The sequence below is a fragment of the Liolophura sinensis genome, chromosome 13 (assembly GCF_032854445.1).
Source record: "Liolophura sinensis isolate JHLJ2023 chromosome 13, CUHK_Ljap_v2, whole genome shotgun sequence".
NCBI classification, from domain to species: domain Eukaryota; kingdom Metazoa; phylum Mollusca; class Polyplacophora; order Chitonida; family Chitonidae; genus Liolophura; species Liolophura sinensis.
The window spans coordinates 28,458,346-28,482,048 of record NC_088307.1 but is presented as its reverse complement, the minus strand read 5'-3'; the positions used below and the strand labels follow the sequence as shown (position 1 = coordinate 28,482,048).

General features: G+C 43.5%; 1 protein-coding gene across 1 annotated transcript; it reads left to right on the top strand.

The window, feature by feature from the left end:
* The first annotated feature begins 391 nt into the window (after nucleotides 1–391).
* LOC135481039 (uncharacterized) lies at nucleotides 392–18,884 on the top strand. The gene is made up of 3 exons (XM_064760970.1): nucleotides 392–1,291; nucleotides 13,806–14,661; nucleotides 18,227–18,884. Exons 1-3 carry the CDS (start codon nucleotides 392–394, stop codon nucleotides 18,505–18,507), a joined length of 2,037 nt encoding a protein of 678 aa, XP_064617040.1. The 3' UTR covers nucleotides 18,508–18,884.
* The last annotated feature ends 4,819 nt before the right edge of the window (nucleotides 18,885–23,703 follow it).

The window sequence follows — 23,703 nt, the reverse complement described above, 5'->3', positions numbered from 1 at the left end:
CATCCACTGCGCGGAGAGCGTAAAACACCGGTTTCAGCTGTCATTCAGAACACAGCAAGACAGGTCTTGTTTTGGTTCTATTTTTAGCTCCGGGTTACCGCTTGGTTGTGCAAGTGCGACCGCCTTTAAATATCCCTGCAGACTGGTATTTTTCACCAAAACTGCAGGTATAATACAGACAGGGAACATTCTGCAGAGATCTCCGATTATAATGGCAGCCGTTTGCTGAAATTGCGAGAAATTGCGCAAAATAAACATCGACCGTTCGTGGGCAGTTGTGAAATTAATGCTGCCATGTTCGTTTTCGGAATTTCCTGTGAACTGTCAGACTGAAGATATATCTGTCGCTTCCTCAGATTGTTATATTGTTGTCGAATGTGACAGTGGTGATATGAAAGATGAATCGACAGGGGAGGTGGAAACTAGCAGCAGCGGAAAGAAAAGTGGGATTTCTGAATTGGCAATGTCAACAGCGCAGCCAAGGGGAGATAACCTTGTGGAGACCAACATGGAAAGAGAGCCGGATCCGTTCGAATACTTCCAGGCGTTACCAAAGAAAACGTTTTCAACAGGGAATTACATTGTTTCCAAGAGAAAACAGAAACTGGAAAAGCGAAAGCTACGTAAAGTCAATGCAAGTGACAAAAGAAAATGGAGGCAGGTCCCTGTGGAAGAAATCGGCATAAATCCCAGCTTGTTCCCACGGTGTCAGTTTGAACCCAATGAAAAAATCCGGAAGCTTAATCCTGAAGCGATCAGTTATGAAGTAAATGAGGAATTTATGCATGTGGAGAATATAATTTCCAATGCGAAGGATCTGGAATGTTTTCTTGCCATCGGGTTTAAAGACATTAGAGCCGATCGGCATCGAAAAATTAAAAGGGCGCATAAACAAGTGAAGGACAAATACTGCAACAACGTGCAAAATAACAATGGGAAAAAGCTGTTCGTAAATCATAGAGTGTACAAACGGATGGAGCTGAAACCACAGACAATCCACTTTTTACCCAAACAAAAGGTAGGTGGAAGATCAGACCTCGAGGAAAAGAGAATTATAATCCAGAAAGAGAAAGGGAAAAGGAATCCAAACATTAAGGGGGAGTGGGCGTTTGAAGATGCAAAACCTGCCCCGCCTTTGGCCTCTGAAACTCGCCACGCCCTCCACAGTCAAAATGCCCCATCGACCTTCGCCGAAGATCAAGCTCTGGTCAACTTGTTAATCTCTCTGCAGCACCGAGATTTAAGTCCCGAGGATTATGACCTGCTGTTGAAACTTGACGAACTTTTCTGGGTACGAAAGTTCCTCCCCTGTCAACACGAGTTCCACACCGGCTGTATAGACATGTGGTTAGAAAACCCCTCTTTGAATTGTCCTCTGCACGGATTACCTGTCACGTGATTATCGTTCATCTCGTTTAGCTGAATTTTATTATTATTATATATAATTAGTGCCGTTCTAAAGCCATTGAACTTATGCAATTCTTGGTCTGTATGAAATGTAATGCCAGCACTCTTCTCTATATATAGTCTGCTTCACCTCGTTGAGGATTTATGAGTTTTGCGCGGACTTAATTACATCTGAACGAAACGTTGGCTACTTTATTTTAAGTAAACCCAATCAAGCCTGTATAACTATATTGCTGGAACATTTTGTTTTCAGTTAGATGCACGTGCATGTGCAGATCGGTGTTCAAGGAATATGTATATTTTAGACAGCCACATTGACATGTTTAGAACAATTTTTTCTGTTTTAACTTTTTAGAGAGAGATAGCATGCAGGACTGTTTGTTTCTGGGTGCTGAGATTTGCTGGTCGAGATCAGAACTCAGCAGTGTTTAAAACGAATCTTCTACATTGTCAAATAGAATAGAAATGCAGAATATCGTGCCCTAGTTTCAGTTTGTAGTGAGGTGATTTCTACACACACAGCTGTATGCTTGTGTCGAAGATTAGCGCTCTCTGGCGTCTTCTTGCTGTTGTACTCAATGAATGCAGTTTTAGATGCACTATGTGGTCGCCCGTCTCTCCTTGTATCTGTCTTTCAATCTGTCTGTCTGGTAATCTATCTGTCTGTCCGTCTATGTCTCTGTCTGTCTGCCCGTCATTGCCTCTGTCTGTTTGTTGATCTCTCTGTATGCCTGTGCATCAAAGTCTCTGTCTGTCTGCCCGTCAATGTCTCTGTCTGTCTGTCCGTCATTGCCTCTGTCTGTCTGTCCGTCAGTGTTTCTGTGGGTTAGTTAATTTCCCTGTCTGTCTGTCTGTCTGTCTATATATAAAAAAAGTCCAGCTTATGATGGCTCCCTCTCCGACCCTACGTGCATGGGAAGTTCTGCTAGCAACCTGAGGATGGTAGTGGGTTTCCCCTAGGCCCTGCCAATTTCCTCCCACCATATTGCTGAACACGTGGCCAGTGGAACACTGAACACTGCATGCTGTAAATTAATTCAAGGTTTAATTCTAACTAGTCATGTAAATGTTTAAATGGTAGCAATTTACTCTCCCCCCCACCCCCCCACCCCACCCCAGCACTATGCTTAAGCAGAATTAGCTAAACACAAGGGAATGCGGTATTGTAGCTGACAATGTATGAGAAGCAACTGGTCTGGAGTTACCCACAATGCTGCATTATCACATCCAATAATATCAGGAAAACAATGTTGCAAATACTTTACAAACCAGTGGATGGTCATGATGGGTTTTCGCCTGGCTCTCCCCGGTTTCCTCCTACCATAATGCTCCCATGAATAAATAAGTGAAATATTCTTGAGTACGGCGTAAAACACCAATAAATAAGTAAACAAATACTTTCATTATTTACGTGTATTAAGTAAATACTGGTACTGTGCATTGTCATTTCAATTAAAGATCTTGGAACAGGAATATTGAAGGTGGCAGGTTGTTGTGAGTGAGTGAGTGCTTGGGGTTTAACGTCGTACTTAACAATTTTTCAGTCATATGACGACGACAGTTTGTTATGTCTTCGTGCTAAACTCACGATAACACAGCACGTATACACTAATAGGGGCCTCCGTGACTCAGTTGGTTGGCGCGTTAGCGCAGCGTAATGACCCAGGAGCCTCTCACCAGTGCGGTCACTCTTACCAAGTCCAGCTCATGCTGGCTTCCTTTCCGGCCGTACGTGGGAAGGTCTGTCAGCAACCTGCGGATGGTCGTGGGTTTCCCCGGGCTCTGCCCGGTTTCCTCCCACCACAATACTGGCCGCCGTCGTATCAGTGAAATATTCTTGAGTGCAGCGTAAACCACCAATCAAATAAATAAATAAATATACACTATAACATCATTAGATTACACAAAAAGGCAATTTTACTTTAAATAGCAAACTAGAGCAAAAAGGTATTTGAAGAATAATAAATACACATTAAGGCAATTCTCATGAATAACAACTTTTAAGGTTACACGTGACGTTTCTCGCGATACACGAATTCAATAACTGCAATGGCGAAACGTCACCGACTCCAAAGTTGATATCCATTATAATTGTTGAAATGTCTTGCGACCTTGCAACTTCTAAACAAGCCACTTCGGTATTCACATGTGCAAGCATTAATAATTCACGAAAGCTATGAATACCTGCTAACATTTTATCACTCCTCTTGTCATTGCTGCCATCTTGTAATCATTCACAAAAGCTATGAATACCTGCTAACATTTTAACTCTTTACTTGTCATTGCCGCCATCTTGTTATAATTCATAAAAGCTATGAATACCTGCTAGCATTTTATCACTCTACTTGTCATTGCCTCCATCTTGTAAATGGAGTCCGCTTTTACAAAAATGTGATCTTGTGGGAAAGAGTTTACACGTGTGTATAGATAGCAACTTCCTGGAATCAATTTCCCTGTTACCTGAACCTGAACAATTTTTCAGTCATATGACGACGAAGGAATCTGTAGAGTGCATGTATTGTGCCTCCTTGTTGCAGGACGGATTTCCACCGCTCTTTCATCTAGTGCTGCTTCACTGAGATGCCCTACCGAAGGGAGGTAAGCTGCCCCGCTCGAGCCTTTATACTGATACGGGTCCACGAGTCGTTGCACCATGCTGAACGCCAAGCGAGGAAGTTACAGCTTCCTCTTTTAAGGTCTTAGGTTTGGCTCGACCCAGTATTGACCCTGGATCTACCGCTCCCGAGGCGAACGCTCTATCTGTGCTATCGGGCGGTAATTATTTCTCTGGATGCGGTTTATATGCATATGTGAACCGAAATCCGCTACCGCGAATTAAGTGAAAGTGGCTTGTTTCTCAAGTTGGTATATACGCTTCGATTGGGCTGCATGTGTATATGCATGTACTATTTCCAAGATAGGGGGATAAATTCACTGCTGAGACTCCAAGGCTGTAGGTTCTACAGAAGGACTGGAGTACAACAGCTCACGCAATTCTGTAACAAGGATGGCTGACTCCAAGACTGTAGGTTCTACAAAGGGACTGGAGTATAACAGCTGACGCAATTCTGTAACAAGAATGGCTGACTCCAAGACTGTAGGTTCTACAGAGGGACTGGAGTATAACAGCTGACGCAATTCTGTAACAAGGGTGGTTGACTCCAAGGCTGTAGGTTCTACAGAGGAACTGGAGTATAACAGCTGACGGAATTCTGTAACAAGGATGGCTGAGACTCCAAGACTGTAGGTTCTACAGAGGGATTTGAGTGTAACAGCTGACGCAATCCTGTAAGAAGGATGGCTGACTCCAAGACTGTAGGTTCTACAGAGGGACTGGAGTATAACAGCTGACGCAACTCTGTAACAAGGATGGCTGACTCCAAGACTGTAGGTTCTACAGAGGGACTGGAGTATAACAGCTGACGCAATTCTGTAACAAGGATGGCTGAGACTCCAAGGCTGTAGGCTCTACAGAGGGACTGGGGTATAACAGCTGACGCAATTCTGTAACAACTATATGTATCTTACTATTCACACAGCCGTAGCTACATGTACTATCGATATGTAACTATATACATTCGATGCTGGTTCAAACCCGGCCTTGGAAGGAAATTTTGTAGATTATAAGATCTGCATTCAGTCGGACGTTCCCTGAAAATCACTTGTCTTCCATTACTCTGATGTGTATGTATGTGTCACAGGTTGGAAAGTTCATCAGTAACTTGCCAGAGGTCTCTGGTTTACCCTTAAAAACACCGCGTAGTCAATGAAAAATTCCTGACCATTCTTGAACGAATTCAGTCAAATACATATATGAGTGTCCATAGCTAATGTATTTATTTATTTATTTGATTGGTGTTTTTAAGCTTTACGTAATATTTCGCTTATATGACGGCGGTCAGCATTATGGTGGATTATTGCTAATGAATGAGACAACAGTACGTGTTTTACTGTACACAATGATACTCGCCTGTAACAGCCAATCACCAAGTTTAATAATAAGTGTATTAACACGTACTGAGAATGTCGATGAATTACGCTGCGTTACATAATTAAACATCTTTAGAGGGTTTTATTTATTTATTTATTTTTTTGTTTGATTTGTGTTTTACGTCGATATTTCACTCATACGACGGCGGTTAGCCTGATGGTAAGAGAAAACCGAGCTCGGGGAAACCCACGACCTATAGGTGTTTATTGTCGTATTAACATAGTGTTATCAGTATTTTATACGCCCGTTTGCGTACAAATTCTAAACATGTGGGGAACGCGGTAGTGAATGTATATACTTGCATGTTGAACACTATACAGCAAGGATGCAGAAAACATTGCTCATGCAGTGCCCTGTTAAATAGAGAGGACAGTTCCTAATGCACTCGGAGTTCTACGGTCACTTACGTAAAGAACGAACAAGTCATACAGCTAGCCGGAGACAGCCGAACACTGCCGATCGACGAGGTGTTCCGACTGCTCCGCGTGATTCAGATACTGATTTCCGGTGAGTTAAGTAGCCTACTTGTACTGCAGCTGTTTGCCGGAGGGGAGTGGGGGGACATATGACTCCCACACTGGGCTTAATTAAAGTTGCATGAACAATTGAACCAGTGTCAACGCCTACATCTATTTTGACGTGGAGAAAAAAGAAAAAAAGAGAAAAGAAAAGAAAACCACCTCAAGAGCGCGTGAACCATGAAGGCATATGCCTACGTGAAGTATATCATAAGACATAAGTATGTAGTGATGCATGCCTGTCTGCAGATTAGAAAACATTGTACTAGTATAGGTCTACATGAACTGTATAGCACAGATAGACTTATACACTGTAGCATAAACGGGAAGAAAGTCAACAAAGGCTGTCGACAGTTTGCTTGGGGCGGAATCTTTTATAGGCCATTGTGTTTTTGACGACTTGAATATACGTTTTAGGTTTATGGACACACGAACCCGCTATTCACGTACGGTAGCCTGCAGAATTACGTGTACGTGTATATGTACGTGTACATTTAAGTAAGAGTTAGGTGGAGCGAGGGAGTCCCATGTGTATGGACGCCCAGCCAGGTAGGCCTACATATACATGCATGTATGTGAGCTATACAGTATGACGCGCCAGTCTGTGTGTATTCATTTACGTGGCTACTGTTTAACGCCACATGAACTCGGGCGTATTTCAAGTGTACTCTTGCTATAGAGAAGAAGTAGTCTCAAAAGTGTACACATGTACTTGTTTTTGTATCACACGTGTACACAAGTTGACAATCTGGTACATATTAAAGGTGTAGGTACATAAAGATGACGCATACAAGATACATTAACGTTCCTGTGAAAATTTGTTAGAATGAATGTGTTTGTGGTACACGTCTTGTGTATATTTAGTACACAATTGCTTTTTGTGAGTATATACGTTGAATTGCCGATATGGTACCGGTTTTACATCGTTGTTTGTAACCGTGTATGGAGGCAAAATGTTTTGTTAAATATACGTGCACGATATCGACCCTGACTCTAAACTATGTGCAACAAAACGTCCTAAAGACGACTACCTCCACCATCACGCATCCCACCTCCTCTACCCACCGGCTCTCCACCGACTCCCATCACATTGCTTTCTCAGTTGAAGCCCCCCTGGCCAATTGGGGAGAGCTGTACCTGCTTACCGTACGGGCTGGGTTCACTCGTGATTAACAGCCGCATTTCCGTCAACACCTGTGTGTGTAAAGATAAATAAATAGTATGGAACTATCAGGTAGATTTATAGAGCGTTAATCCACAGATAAGAGCACCGTTATATCTATGGTAAACCAGAAGTAACACAACGTCGCTGATAAGCGTGGGAAAACGTGAAACAATATGAGGTGATGCAAGGTGTAGCGCCTACTTTTTGTAGAACTCTAAGTCAGTCAGAGATAAGAATCGTTAGGCCTACGGTAGACGACAAATAGCACAAATAGCAGACAGTACACATCTGGAGACACGATGATGCTGTCTCTGCACTTTTGCCCTTAATGTGCTTGTATTGGGCCATTACACTCCAAACCAATGTTAGGAGCTACATCAGACAATATACATACGGGCACCTACTGTACACGTCTGAAGACACGATGATACTGTCTCTGCACTTTTGCCGTTAATATGGTTGTATTGGGCCACCATACTCCAAACCAATGTTAGGGACTACATCAGACAGTATACATACGGGCACCTACTGTACACGTCTGACGACACGAGGGTACTGTCTCAGCACTTTTGCCGTTAATATGGTTGTATTGGGCCACCACACTCCAAACCAATGTTAGGAGCTACATCAGACAGTATACATACGGGCACCTACTGTACACGTCTGACGACACGAGGGTACGATCTCTGCACTTTTGCCATTAATATGGTCGTATCGGGCCACCATACTCCAAACCAATGTTAGGGACTACATCAGACAGAATACATACGGGCACCTACTGTACACGTCTGACGACACGAGGGTACGGTCTCTGCACTTTTGCCATTAATATGGTCGTATCGGGCCACCATACTCCAAACCAATGTTAGGAGCTACATCAGACAGTATACATACGGGCACCTACTGTACACATCTGAAGACACGATGATACTGTCTCAGCACTTTTGCCGTTAGTATGCTTGTATTGGGCCACCGCACTCCAAACCAATGTTAGGAGCTACATCAGACAGTATACATCCGGGTACCTACTGTATACGTCTGAAGACACGATGATACTGTCTCAGCACTTTTGCCGTTAGTATGCTTGTATTGGGCCACCACACTCCAAACCAATGTTAGGAGCTACATCAGACAGTATACATACGGGCACCTACTGTACACGTCTGAAGACACGATTATACTGTCTCAGCACTTATGCCGTTAATATGGTTGTATCAGGCCACCATACTCGACACAGTGGTACTGTCCTAACACTTACAGTGTACAAGTACAAATATACACATTGGTGGGCCAGTACAATACGGCCTAAGCACCTCATTGTCCCACGCGCATAGAACCCCGATCTCACCCGTTTCTTTGTTCGTCATTGTCAATCAGTGGCTGAGGAAAGTGTTGGATAGCGGAATTCTTTCACCTGGGCGATGCACGTGGCCATTGATATACCTGGTTAACACCTGAGAGAAAGTAAGTATGTAGAACTATACGCGCATAAATATATATATATATATATATATATATGTACACGGAGAGGCGTGTTCTAAAACTCCGAATTATTGAATGTGCAGGTACATATACGCTTCAGGCGAAGTGTAGGGTGTACTATATTGGGGTTGTTCAGATAAAGTTTGTGTAAGTTACTAATGAATGAATGTCTTCCGTGCGAACGGACAATTACGATAAACACGAGCATGGAAAAGGCCTACGCACAAGCACCTGTACTCCTACCCAACTGCTCAAGTGAACGTGTGTGGACTGTTCTAAGGTAGGTGCTGAACAAATGGGGTTTTTATCTCTCTTTTTTGTGTTGCCTAGCTGTTATTTACGAACGTGCATCGACTTAGGAGTATCTGTAACTAATCCTAAAATGTTACAGCAGGACAGGAAGAGAGCCGCTGAGCAAATGACTTGCAGGCGTATTATTTATTTCTTTATTTAATTGGTGTTTTACGCCGCACTCAAAAATATTTCACTTTCACAGTCAGTATTATTAGAAGAGGAAACCAGGCAGAGCCCGGGGAAAGCCCACGATCATCTGCATGTAGCTGGAAGGCCTTCTCACGTATGGTCGGGGAAGAAGCCTACGTGAGCTGGAATTGAACTCAAAGCAACCGCATTGGTAAGAGGCTCCTGAGTGATTGCTAACCCCCTTGGTTACGGAGGCCCCTAGTCGTATAATAAATGAGCCTGAACTGTATTGCCAAACTGAGGTGCTGAATTCAGGTGATCAATTGAGGTGCTGAATTCAGGTGATAAATTGAGGTGCTGAACTCAGGTGCTGAATTCAGGTGCTAAAATGAGGTGCTTAACTGCGGTACATGTTCTGGGTTAGCGTATTGGGGTACATGTTCTGGGTTAGCGTATTGGGGTACATGTTCTGGGTTAGCGTATTGGGGTGTATGTTTTTAGGTTAGCGTATTGGGGTACATGTTCTGGGTTAGCGTATTGGGGTACATGTTCTGGGTTAGCGTACTGGGGTGCATGTTTTTAGGTTAGCGTATTGGGGTACATGTTCTGGGTTAGCGTATTGGGGTACATGTTCTGGGTTAGCGTATTGGGGTACATGTTCTGGGTTAACGTATTGGGGTACATATTCTGGGTCAGCGTATTGGGGTACATGTTCTGTGTTAGCGTATTGGGGGCATGTTCTGGGTTAGCGTATTGGGGTACATGTTCTGGGTTAGCGTATTGGGGTACATGTTCTGGGTTCGTGTATAGGGTACATGTTCTGGGTTAGCGTATTGGGGTGCATGTTCTGGGTTAACGTATTGGGTTACATATTCTGGGTTAGCGTATTGGGGTACATGTTCTGGGTTAGCGTATTGGGGTGTATGTTTTTAGGTTAGCGTATTGGGGTACATGTTCTGGGTTCGTGTATAGGGTACATGTTCTGGGTTAACGTATTGGGGTACATATTCTGGGTTAGCGTATTGGGGTACATGTTCTGGATTAGCGTATTGGGGTGTATGTTCTGGGTTAGCGTATTGGGGTACATGTTCTGGGTTAGCGTATTGGGGTACATGTTCTGGGTTAACGTATTGGGGTACATATTCTGGGTCAGCGTATTGGGGTACATGTTCTGTGTTAGCGTATTGGGGGCATGTTCTGGGTTAGCGTATTGGGGTACATGTTCTGGGTTAGCGTATTGGGGTACATGTTCTGGGTTCGTGTATAGGGTACATGTTTTGGGTTAGCGTATTGGGGTGCATGTTCTGGGTTAACGTATTGGGGTACATATTCTGGGTTAGCGTATTGGGGTACATGTTCTGGGTTAGCGTATTGGGGTACATGTTCTGGGTTAGCGTATTGGGGTGTATGTTTTTAGGTTAGCGTATTGGGGTACATGTTCTGGGTTAGCGTATTGGGGTACATGTTCTGGGTTAGCGTATTGGGGTACATGTTCTGGGTTAGCGTATTGGGGTACATGTTCTGGGTTAGCGTATTGGGGTGTATGTTTTTAGGTTAGCGTATTGGGGTACATGTTCTGGGTTAGCGTATTGGGGTGCATGTTCTGGGTTAACGTATTGGGTTACATATTCTGGGTTAGCGTATTGGGGTACATGTTCTGGGTTAGCGTATTGGGGTGTATGTTCTGGGTTAGCGTATTGGGGTACATGTTCTGGGTTAGTGTATTGGGGTACATGTTCTGGGTTAACGTATTGGGGTACATATTCTGGGTCAGCGTATTGGGGTGCATGTTCTGTGTTAGCGTATTGGGGGCATGTTCTGGGTTAGCGTATTGGGGTACATGTTCTGGGTTAGCGTATTGGGGTACATGTTCTGGGTTCGTGTATAGGGTACATGTCCTGGGTTAGCGTATTGGGGTGCATGTTCTGGGTTAACGTATTGGGTTACATATTCTGGGTTAGCGTATTGGGGTACATGTTCTGGGTTAACGTATTGGGGTACATATTCTGTGTCAGCGTATTGGGGTACATGTTCTGTGTTAGCGTATTGGGGGCATGTTCTGGGTTAGCGTATTGGGGTACATGTTCTGGGTTCGTGTATAGGGTACATGTTCTGGGTTAGCGTATTGGGGTACATGTTCTGGGTTAACGTATTGGGTTACATATTCTGGGTTAGCGTATTGGGGTACATGTTCTGGGTTAACGTATTGGGGTACATGTTCTGGGTTAGCGTATTGGGGTACATGTTCTGGGTTAGCGTATTGGGGTACATGTTCTGGGTTCGTGTATAAGGTACATGTTCTGGGTTAACGTATTGGGGTACATGTTCTGGGTTAGCGTATTGGGGTGTATGTTCTGGGTTAGCGTATTGGGGTACATGTTCTGGGTTAGCGTATTGGGGTACATGTTCTGGGTTAACGTATTGGGGTACATATTCTGGGTCAGCGTATTGGGGTACATGTTCTGTGTTAGCGTATTGGGGGCATGTTCTGGGTTAGCGTATTGGGGTACATGTTCTGGGTTAGCGTATTGGGGTACATGTTCTGGGTTCGTGTATAGGGTACATGTTTTGGGTTAGCGTATTGGGGTGCATGTTCTGGGTTAACGTATTGGGGTACATATTCTGGGCTAGCGTATTGGGGTACATGTTCTGGGTTAGCGTATTGGGGTGTATGTTCTGGGTTAGCGTATTGGGGTACATGTTCTGGGTTAGCGTATTGGGGTACATGTTCTGGGTTAACGTATTGGGGTACATATTCTGGGTCAGCGTATTGGGGTACATGTTCTGTGTTAGCGTATTGGGGGCATGTTCTGGGTTAGCGTATTGGGGTACATGTTCTGGGTTCGTGTATAAGGTACATGTTCTGGGTTAGCGTATTGGGGTGCATGTTCTGGGTTAACGTATTGGGGTACATATTCTCGGTTAGCGTACTGGGGTACATGTTCTGGGTTAGCGTATTGGGGTGTATGTTCTGGGTTAGCGTATTGGGGTACATGTTCTGGGTTAGCGTATTGGGGTGCATGTTCTGGGTTAGGCGTATTGGGGTACATGTTCTGGGTTAACGTATTTGGGTACATGTTCTGGGTTAACGTATTGGGTTACATGTTATAAGTTGCTGTATTGGGGTACATGTTCTAAGTTGCTGTATTGAATTACGTATTGAATACATGTAGAAGCGATCTTAGACTTAAGTCAAGACTTTATTCCTTAAATTTACTATGTTCGTTTCCGTTATATTAGCTGTACAACAATAGCTTTTTCAGAACTGTCAAGCAACAAATGAGTTACTAACCTGAGTTGCTGAAATGAGTTACTGAATTAAGGTCCTGGAGTAAACTACTGAATTCAGTGACTAAACTGAGTTACTAAACAAGGTTCTGAATTAAGTTACAGAACTGATTTACTAAGATTAGGAAATGAGTTGAATGTAAATCACCATATACTGCACTTGTTTAGAGAGCAATTTCAGACCTGTGTAAAGTAAATCGTTCTCAGTGGCCGCTGTGCATTTTTGACTTGCGTAGATGAATTTCGAAATCTGAAGAGGTTAGAACGAGTGGAATAGTTATATGTACATTTGTTCCCCTGTCAACGCAGGAAAGGGTAGATTATTGCTTTTATTAACTTATTTATTTCATTATTATATAACGCCATAATCAAGAATTTTGCACTTATACCACGGTGGTAATTTTTGTGCATGGAGACATCTGGAGTGTCCTGGGTAAACCACTAGCCTTGGGCAATTTACTGACCAACTTTCCTACATGTGATAAACAGACTAACACGCTACCAGGTTTCGAACCCGCGACTTCAGTGCAAGACACCAAACAGTCAGTAATACATCCACACCGGCCACACCACTCAACAACAGAGGCCTCCCAGAATAGGAGATATAGCAGAGGGGTAGACTTCATGGGAAACATTCGTTACCTTTAAGATGAGGAGAAATGGCATTCCCCTTAACTGAAAACATCGGGTTGTTAGATGTCATCGAAAACGTTATTTATTTATTTATTTATTTATTTATTTGATTGGTGTTTTACGCTGTACTCAAGAATATTTCACTTATATACGACGGCGGCCAGCATTATGGTGGAGGAAACCGGGCAGAGTCCGGGGGAAACCCACGACCATCCGCAGGTTGCTGACAGAGCTTCCCACGTACTGCCGGAGAGGAAGCCAGCATGAGCTGGACTTGAACTCACAGCGACCGCATTGTTGAGAGGACTCCTAGGTCATTACGTCATCGAAAACTTCGAATTACAAGTAACAACATTATCGTAATTTGGCATTACACTTTCTGAATACACGGCCAATTCTAGTGCCGAAAACGAGTTTACTGCGACTCATGAATTTTAATCAGAAACATTTCTTCCTATTTTCAGGATCCATTGCGTGACCTTGGACAGATAAAACATGGACATGGCTTTTAGCTGATTCATCCTGTCGCCCCGGGCACCCAACCCAACTCCCAATCCTGAGTCACGGTGAGCCCCTTTGATGTCTTTGGGCGATATACAGTGTTTGTATACCCACAGAAGATGCCAGCAAGCGGTTAGATGCTTCGGGATCTTTGGGCCATTCGCCTACATCGCCGTGGTGGCCTTCGCCCTGGCTATTCTGCTGTGGATGGTGTACACAACGTGGGAAATCCGTATTACAAAAGCTCATCTCCTCAGTTCTAGGCCTAGGCATTCAAACGTTTCTAATTCGGCGGTGGTACAAGAAGGCATGACTACTGGAGAAACCCGCTCTGTACTGCTGGACGCTTCGCTCTTTGAGGCAGTGAACGGGCTAATACAACCGCCCGTGAAACAAGTATTCAGCTGTTCCAAGCTCTTCAGAGGCGACGAGGAGGAAACCAAACGAGCTACCGAGTACCAGAAGAATTTTCCCCTACAATCCGCCATCTTTTAGCGCCATCGTTCAGTCCACAACAAACTGCGAAGTGTTTCGAAAAGCCCGCGGATATCAGCTCCAAACTTCGAATTTGGAGAAAAGTTTTCCACTGGCGTTTAGTGTACTAGTTCATAAATCCGTCGAGCAGTTTGAACGTTTGCTAAGGGCGATTTATCGCCCCACGAACTACTACTGCGTCCATGTGGACAAAAAGGCAACCCCGTATATACAAAAGGCCGTACAGTCAATCGTTAGGTGTTTTGGCAATGTTTTCCTTGCTTCTCGACAGGAGATTGTCGTGTATGCCGGCTATACGCGACTCCAGGCAGATATAAACTGTATGAGAGACTTACTTCACTGTTGTAAAGATTGGAAATACTTGCTCAATATGGCGGGTAGCGAGTTTCCGCTCAGACCCAATCACCATTTAGTGCAAATCTTGAAACTTTACAACGGCACGAATATCGTTGAGCGTCACATGCGCACGAATAGTCCATGGCGGTACGAACGCAAGTTTAAAACCGTGATAAAAAGCGCCAAACGCGGACGCCTTGTTAAGGAATCTGACGTCAACGACCCTGCGCCGTTTAATCTCAAAGTCACCAAGTGCAGTGCGTATGGCGCCTTTTCTAGGAAATTTATAGACTTCGCTCTTCACAATGCGGTCGCTCAGGCTCTGTTAAACTGGACCATGACAACCTACAGCCCTGATGAATTATTCTGGGGAACGCTGAACAATCTCCATGGCAACCCACAGCTAGCGACACCTGGCGGAGGTAATTTGTATAGCACAGAACTATGTTTAGGAATATTACCTGTCTTGTAAAGTCATTGGTCATTTAAAATAACATTTAACTTCTTTAAACCACACAACTCCGAAATCTTTGCAATTGGATCCAAGGTATACCTCCGAATTGGACAGTGTTGAGGCACTGACTGGATTTTACTGCCACACAGTCGCTATAGGGTGTTGATACACTATGAATTTTTGCATCTGGATAAAATATATCAGATTTTTTTTGTTTCGGAAAGACGGACAAATTTGTGCCCAGTAATACGTTTAACCCTATTGACGGTACCCAAGGTGACAAATGCTGTGTGTTCACTTCCAAAAACAACAGCTAAAAAACATGGTGGTCATTTTAGGTTGATTTTTTGACATCGTAGAGAAAAGTGTAAGCTCCATGTGGTGGTATATGAAAAATTCACGCGCGATAGTCAAGGGATATATTTATCTGGTGTGGAAGTTAACAGCACCAAAATGCCATGATTCCCCCACACGTTCGTTGGAATGACTAGATCGTGACTTTCGCATAATCAAAATGTACAATTCAATATCTCAGAATACACTAATCATTTATTTTAAATGGTTCCGAAAATGATTCGTGTAAATGTACTTTAAAATCCTGAGTATTGAAGTGCATGTCCTGCAATGACTTATTGAGATGCATGTTCTGGGTTTCTGTATTGATGTGCATGTCTTGGGTTTCTGTATTGATGTGCATATCCTGGGTTTCCGTATTGAGGTGCATGTTCTGGGTTTCCGTATTGAGGTGCATGTTCTGGGTTTCTGTTTTGATGTGCATGTCCTGGGTTTCCGTATTGAGGAGCATGTTCTGGGATGCCGTATTGAGGGGGCGTGTTCTGCGTTGCTGTATTGAGGTGCTTGTTCTCGGTTGCCGTATTGAGATGCATGTTCTCGGATTACATGTTGAGCTGCATGTTCTGGGTTGCCGTAGGTGCATGTTTTGGGTTGCGTATTGAGGTGCATGTTCTGGGTTGCCTTATTGAAGTGCATGTACTGTTTTGCAGTATTGAGGTGCATGTTCTGGGTTTCTGTTTTGAGGTGCATGCTCTGGGTTGCCGTATTGAGGTGCATTTTCTGGGCTGCCGTATTAAGGTGCATGTTCTGGGTTGTCGTATTGAAGTGCATGTTCTGGGTTGTTGTATTGAGGCGCATGTTCTGGGTTGTCGTATTGAGGTGCGTGTTCTTGGTTGCTGCATAGAGGTGCATGGTCTGGGTTGTCGTATTGAGGTGCGTGTTCTTGGTTGCTGTATAGAGGTGCATGTTCTGGGTTGTCGTATTGAGGTGCGTGTTCTGGGTTGTATTGAGGTGCATGTTCTGGGTTGTCATATTGAGGTGCATGCTCTGGGTTGAGGTATTAAGGTGTATGTTCTGGGTTGTCGTATTGAGGTGCATGTTCTGGGTTGTCGTATTGAGGTATTAAGGTGCATGTTCTGGTTTGCCGTGTTGAGATGCATGCTCTGGGTTGCTGTATTGAATTACGTACTGAATACATGTGGAAATTCTGGTCCCGTGACCACGAAGCGATCTTAAACTTAAGTCAAAATTTGAATCATTAAATGTTCGTTTCCGTTACTTTAGCTGAAATTTGTAAAATAACGAGTTACCCAGAATTTGCGTTGTGAAGCAAAATTTTGAGCTTTTTACATCTTAAATGACAATTTTAAAGTCATCTGCAATTTTCAATTGCGGTTCATCTCTTCTTTTTTTGGAAACATTGATGTTACAAATCTGGGCCATATACTACACCTTTTAGTCACATCCACCCCCATTTTCGAGTCATTATTTGCATCTTTTGGCCATATATGTCCCCTTTTCTCGGTAATAATTCCCCTTTGTAGCCGCATTAGTCCTCTTTAGTGAGCTACGTATGTATATTTCACATTTTTGGCCGTAAATGCCCCTTTCTTGAGCCGTATATTTTACCTTTTTAGTTGTACATGCCCCTGTTCTGGACCTTATATTCCCCCATTTGGATCATATAATTTCTGTTTTCCTGAGCTAAATAATTTATCATTTTTAGCCACATAACACTTTTTCTAAACCATATATTTTCGTCTGTACCATATATTCTGTTTTTTTTCTGAGTCAGCCTGCTTGTAATTCAATACTAGCGATTTTCAAGTGCAGATTGTAGTCATAAATCAGTAATCCACAGTATTACACCATACACCAGAGCAACATTATTACACCATACACCAGAGCAACATTATTACACCATACACCGGAGCAACATTATTACACCATACACCAGAGCAACATTATTACACCATACACCGGAGCAACATTATTACACCATACACCGGAGCAACATTATTACACCATACACCGGATGAACATTATTACACCATACACCGGAGCAACATTATTACACCATACACCAGAGCAACATTATTACACCATACACCAGAGCAACATTATTACACCATACACCGGAGCACCATTATTACACCATACACCGGAGCAACATTATTACACCATACACCAGAGCAACATTATTACACCATACACCAGAGCAACATTATTACACCATACACCGGAGCAACATTATTACACCATACACCAGCGCAACATTATTACACCATACACCTGAGTAACATTATTACACCATACACCGGAGCAACATTATTACACCACACACTGGATGAACATTATTACACCATACACCGGAGCAACATTATTACATCATACACCAGAGCAACATTATTACATCATACACCAGAGCAACATTATTACACCATACACCAGAGCAACATTATTACACCATACATCGGAGCAACATTATTACACTATACACCCGAGTAACATTATTACACCATACACCAGAGCAACATTATTACACCATACACCAGAGCAACATTAATACACTATTCACCCGAGTAACATTATTACACCATACACTAGAGTAACATTATTACACCATACACCAGAGCAACATTATTACACCATACACCAGAGCAACATTATTACACTATACACCCGAGTAACATTATTACACCATACACCAGAGCAACATTATTACACCATACACCGGAGCAACATTATTACACTATACACTCGAGTAACATTATTACACCATACACCGTAGCAACATTATTACACCATACACCGGAGCAACATTATTACACCATACACTGGATGAACATTATTACACCATACACCGGAGCAACATTATTACATCATACACCAGAGCAACATTATTACACCATACACCCGAGCAACATTATTACACCATACACAGGAGCAACATTATTCACTTTCAACGAATACGAGACGCTCCAGGTGTCCCGCCTGTCCGAAGGTCGCACTACAGGCATACTGGTTATCCATTCACCTTTTAACAGGACATGCCACAAACTGAGTCTTTTATGTCCGTGATAATAAACAAGAAAATATGGACGATATTTACACCAAACAATATTTCATTATATAAGTACAGGTATACATGTAATTTATGAGTCGGCACCTAATACTCATGGAAAGAGTGTTGACATATACGTTTAAATTATACAGCAAACATTTATTTTTCTCTGTAGATTTGTCCAATGAAGACAATCACATGACCCGAGCTGTGATGTGGAAGTCTAATGAATGCCACGGTAAAAATGTTCACATCATTTGTAACTTCGGCGCAGGAGACTTACCTTGGCTGCGCGGAAGCTATCAGCTGGTCGCGAACAAGTTCGATTTGCGGGTGGACCAGGTTGTGTACGGATGTATGGAGGAATTGCTGGCGTTGAGACAGCGACAGGAACACCCCAACAAAGTCAAACCATTTGAGACCTACTTGAACAAAGCTAGGGGCATCGGAACCTGAGAAATGCAATTGCAGTTTGAAACATTGTAATTTGTCCAGCGCATTACATGTACGTAACATCAGATACATATATTACAATTTGTCCAACGTATAACATTTAGCCCCAAAATGTACATAGTATGTAGGCTTACATTCTAATTTGTCCAACGTACTACATGCATGTATCGGAAGATAATATTATATACATTATAAATGGTCTTACATATTACATGTTCGCATCGTTCCATAAATTCTGAATTGTCAGGCCGTGCGTGAGAAGGTCTGCCAGCAACCTACGGATGGCAGTGGGTTTTCCCCCGGGCTCTACCCGGTTTCCTCCCACCATAATGCTGACCGCCGTCGTGTAAGTGAAATATTCTTGAATATGGCGAACAACACCAATCAAATAAATAAATAAATAAATAAATAAATAAATAAATTCTAATTTGTCCAAAGTATTACGTCACAGCTTTGGCCGCGCAATCTGACAAGTCTCATAGCAACGTGTTTGATTAGATAAAATTCCCAGGACATCTGCCTCGGTTCACACCAGCCATTTGTGCACTATTGTCATTTCGTTCTACATGTTATCCCATGAAATCTCATTAAAATAATAAAGTCTGATACCTTTTAGAAAGCTTGAGCATCCTGCTTTCGAGTGAAATATGTTTTAGCCAGATGCTGCCTTGTCCTTTATGTCCGCTGGCCACAAATATACCACGGACCCGCTTATCTCCCTTGGCACGTCCCAGTTTCAAACGAGCTGTACAGAAGACTTGTTGAACATTGAGGTGAGCTGTTGCTGAAAATGACATGATCGCGGTGCGTTAAAGCGTGTTTACCGTCGTCATGTGTTTTAACCACATGTACTTTGGTGCCTCTCACCAATATATGTATCGCACTCTCGTACCGTGGGTAGGCCAATATGCCTGGCGTTGTTGTTGTTCAGTCTCCCGACTCTCGTGCGACCATGCGCTTAGACTGAGAGTATACCAAGGCTGTATTTAAAGTGTGTATTTTACGGGGGTAGGGTGGGGGGGGGGGGGGGGGGTACATAACGACCTTCAGTTCTTTGTAGAAGACTAAATCATTGCCTTCTTATCCCAACGTTCAGAAGATGTGTGACACACAAATCGGCTGTATTGCTGATCATCCAAAGTTATCTCCCTTCATGGATAGTGGAAAGACTGCACAATGTAATAAGCACACATGTATGTGTGTACATTTGCTCCAAATGACTTTCGTCGCTTTTTAAATTTTTTTTATGACTGACGCTCCCATAGTCATGTTAACAGCATAGGTCGCACGATACATAGTGCCAGATGTACAAAGCAGCTGTTGTAAGCTCGTTCAAAATTTGTAAGCTCGTTCAAAATTAGTAAGCAGTCATTAAACATTTCGTCCATTAAACAAGAACGTGATACATCTGGTTCTAAAAAGTCTTAAAGTTGTCAGTTAAACTAACCAACATTTGATTATAAAGGGAGCAAAATTCAGGAATTGTTAAACTATGTACAAACATACAGACACACTGAAGCAAACGTTGACCATATCACGAACAGTATAGCAAGAATACGTCACTGGAGTGTTGAAATTTTTTTTTTTTTTTTTTTTTATAAATTTGTATCTTTTGGCACACCGATCGGTAAAGGAATCTGAAGTGTGTCCGCACAGCAGGAACATAATTTGCATAGGCCAAGACAAGAAGTTAGCCTTCGAATTACACTCTTCTTGTCACACTCTTATTTATTTGATTGGTGTTTTACGCCGTACTCAAGAATATTTCACTTTCAAAACCGGGCAGCTCCTTGGAAACCCGTGACCATCCACAGGATGCCGACAGACCTTCCCACGTCCTGTCGCAGGGGAAGCCAGCATGAGCTGGACTTGAACTCACAGCGATCGCATTGGTGGGAGGTTCCTGGGTCATTGCGCCGCGCTGGCGTTCTACCCCCCTCGTTCACGGACACACCTTGTTGTCCATGAGCTGATCCGCGTTTTAGCGCACAAGTATTTGAGGTGAAAACATAGAGCAAGCAGGCTTGCCCTAGACCAGTTAATACTGGTCGAATGGAGATCGAATGGGGAGTCTATCCGCCTGCAAACTTCGTCGGAAAAATCCAGTCAGGTTGAAGAGTTCCTGCACTGAACATCGACGTGGCGATCAACTGTCAAATCGTCACATATCGCCGCAATGGATGTTTATGTTAATCGAACTCGGGCCTCCATGACGGAGGTGGATAGCGTACTAGCGCAGCACAATGACCCAGAATGCCGTCGCTGCCAGTTCCATGTCCAGCGCATGTTGGTCTCCTCTCCGGTCATACGTGGGGAGGTCTGACACTGACTTGAGGATGGTCGTGGGTTTTACCCGGGTTCTGCGCGGTTCCTTCCACCATAATGCTGGCCACCGTTGTAAATATATGTAAGTGAAATATTCTTCGAGTTCGGCCTAAAAACACCAGTCAAATAAAATAAATAAATCTAATGGAACTAAGCAGAAAGTTTACTCCGTTGATGTGAACGTTAGTTATACAGCGTGTGGTTGGCTTAAACCAATGTGTCAACTGATTGTGGTACTTGTTGGAATCTTCGTAGGTTACTTTCCGAAGGCTGGTGTAAAGCCAAGACCTCCATTGTAAAGCTGTACAATGGTCAGCTCCAGCTCGGCGCAATAACCCAGGAGCCTCTCACCAATGCAGTCGCTGTGCGTTCAGGTCTAGCCATACCTGGGAAGGTCTTGCAGCAACCTGTGGATGGTCGTGAATTTCCCTCGGGATTTGACTGGTTTCCTCCCACCATAATGCTGGCCGCCGTCATAGAAGTGAAATATTCTTGAGTACGGCAATCAGATAAATTAATGAATAAATAAAGCAGTACAAGTGAAGTTTTCTTTAGCAAGACGTTAAGACGTTAAGACGTTAGACGTCAAATCACTCCCTCATATAGTTATAGCTTGGATACTGATCAAATTGACGCGCATAGAACATTTCTTTCACTTTTCTCGAAACTGTCAAAAAATGTTGAATGATTCTTTGTTTTTTTTTACATCACTCCTTCACTGACTTGCACTGGTTTGAAAATGTGTCCATTATGGTAGGCAATTGCCTCACTAATCTGTCTGTTACAAAAACTGAGGGTACATTCGTGTTATTCATTTGCTCAATTTGTTCCGGTAAACTGAAGTCATGGGTGAGGAGAGGCTAACAGGGAAGGAGGAGCTGAGCTGCGCGATATGTGTGGAGAGTCTCCGTGACCCGGTACAGTTACCCTGCCATCATAGCCACTGTAGGGAGTGTATAGCTATTTTTGCTGAGAAGTCTAAACCTAAAGGCACCTCAGAGTCCTCGACCGATCTGGCGGAAGAGGATTGGCTGGTAGCCTGCCCAATGTGCCGAGAACCAACTAAGTTGTGGAGGGAAGGCGTGGCTGGCTTTGTCAACACCTCTCTGACAAGAGTGGAGGAAAAGGTCGGGTCAGAGGTAAAGGTCGGGTTGAAGGTAAAGGTCGAGGTCAAAGTTGAGGCTTGTGAACAGTGGTGTTCTCTGTGTGAAGAGGGTAATGCAAAGGCAGCCGTCAAGATTTGTGCAGACTGTGACACTTTCTGCTGTGAGGATTGTCTAACTCACCATCCAAGGAGGGGTAAATTCAAACATCACCGGCTGATTTCTGTTCAAGTGTACACCCTCCAGAGGCAGAAGGAGAGTCCGGAGAAGACCAAAGATGAAGACCTGGACATGTGTACAACACACAAGAAGCCGCTGGTCCTGTACTGTGGCGCCTGTCAACAGCTCTGTTGTCTTGATTGGATGAAGGAACATTGTGAACATCCAATGAGTGACAAGCTATCAGCGTATGCAAAGCTTAAGGTATGTCGCCGATGAAGTATTAAACGATTTATCGCTTACTTTCAAGAATACGACAGATTTACATATCGAGTCAAGCTGAAATATTTAACTATAGACTGCCAGGGCTGATGAAATGAACGTAGATGGAAATTATTTTCAAAGGTGTCGGAGTCTTTGAATGCATGCTTTGATGTCAAATAACCTTACTAGTTTATCTTTATGCATGGGACCTCCGTGGCCAGGGGGTTAGCACGTCAGCTTTAGCCTAGTGAATCAGGAGCCTCTCACCAATGCAGTCCGCTGCGTGTTCAAGTTCAGCTCATGTTGGCTTTCTCTCTGGCAGTGCGTGGGAAGATTTTTCCAGCAACCTGTGGATGTCGTTGGTTTCCCCAGGGCTCGAGCCGTTTCCACCCATCATAATGCTGACCGCCATAAAAGTGAAATATTCTTGAATACGGCGTAAATGCTGCAATCAGGTAAATAAATAAATACTAGTTTATCTCAAGAATTACGGTAATAAATTTGTGACAGGCTACATTCACAATATTTTATCCAAGCTAATCCTAATGTTTTGTCATAGGAACCATGTGTTAAGAAAACTGAAGACTGTGAAGTGTTGAACGATCAGTTGACTGGTTTCTGCTCTCAAATGGAGATTTGCCGAGTGATATTCAGGTATATATTTTACCTAAATATCCCTTTGAGTGCTTGGAAGTTTTGGAAGCTGCCGTTGAGTGTTCCTGTATAGCCTGTATGGCCTGTATGGCCCGTATGGCCTGTATAGCCTGTATGGCCTGTATGGCCTGTATGGCCTGCATGGCCCGTATGGCCTGTATGGCCTGTATAGCCTGTATGGCCTGTGTAGCCTGTATGGCCTGTATAGCCTGTATGGCCTGTATGGCCTGTATAGCCTGTATGGCCTGTATAGCCTGTATGGCCTGTATAGCCTGTATGGCCTGTGTAGCCTGTATGGCCTGTATAGCCTGTATGGCCTGTATAGCCTATATGGCCTGCATGGCCTGTATAGCCTGTATAGTCTGTATGGCCTGTGTAGCCTGTATGGCCTGTATAGCCTGTATGGCCTGTATAGCCTGTATGGCCTGTATGGCCTGTGTAGCCTGTATGGCCTGTATAGCCTAAATGGCCTGTATAGCCTGTATGGCCTGCATGGCCTGTATACCCTGTATAGCCTGTATAGCCTGTATGGCCTGTATAGCCTGTATGGCCCGTATAATTCGCTTATTGTCAACTTCTCCGTGATCACAACGAGCCTAAACGGGAAACCGCACATTTGAGGGGATGCACAGGAAAATGGAGGTGTAGGCAGTCTGATTGGCCTAAATGTGACATTGTTCTGCCCCTTGCAGAA

What these genes read in the sequence shown, in the direction of transcription:
- LOC135481039 (XM_064760970.1), top strand. Translation starts at nt 392, where the DNA reads ATGAAAGATGAATCGACAGGGGAGGTGGAAACTAGCAGCAGCGGAAAG. An exon ending in AACTTGACGAACTTTTCTGG is followed by an intron (nt 1,292 to 13,805) that starts GTACGAAAGTTC and finishes CCGTGAAACAAG; the next exon opens with TATTCAGCTGTTCCAAGCTC. An exon ending in GCTAGCGACACCTGGCGGAG is followed by an intron (nt 14,662 to 18,226) that starts GTAATTTGTATA and finishes TTTTCTCTGTAG; the next exon opens with ATTTGTCCAATGAAGACAAT.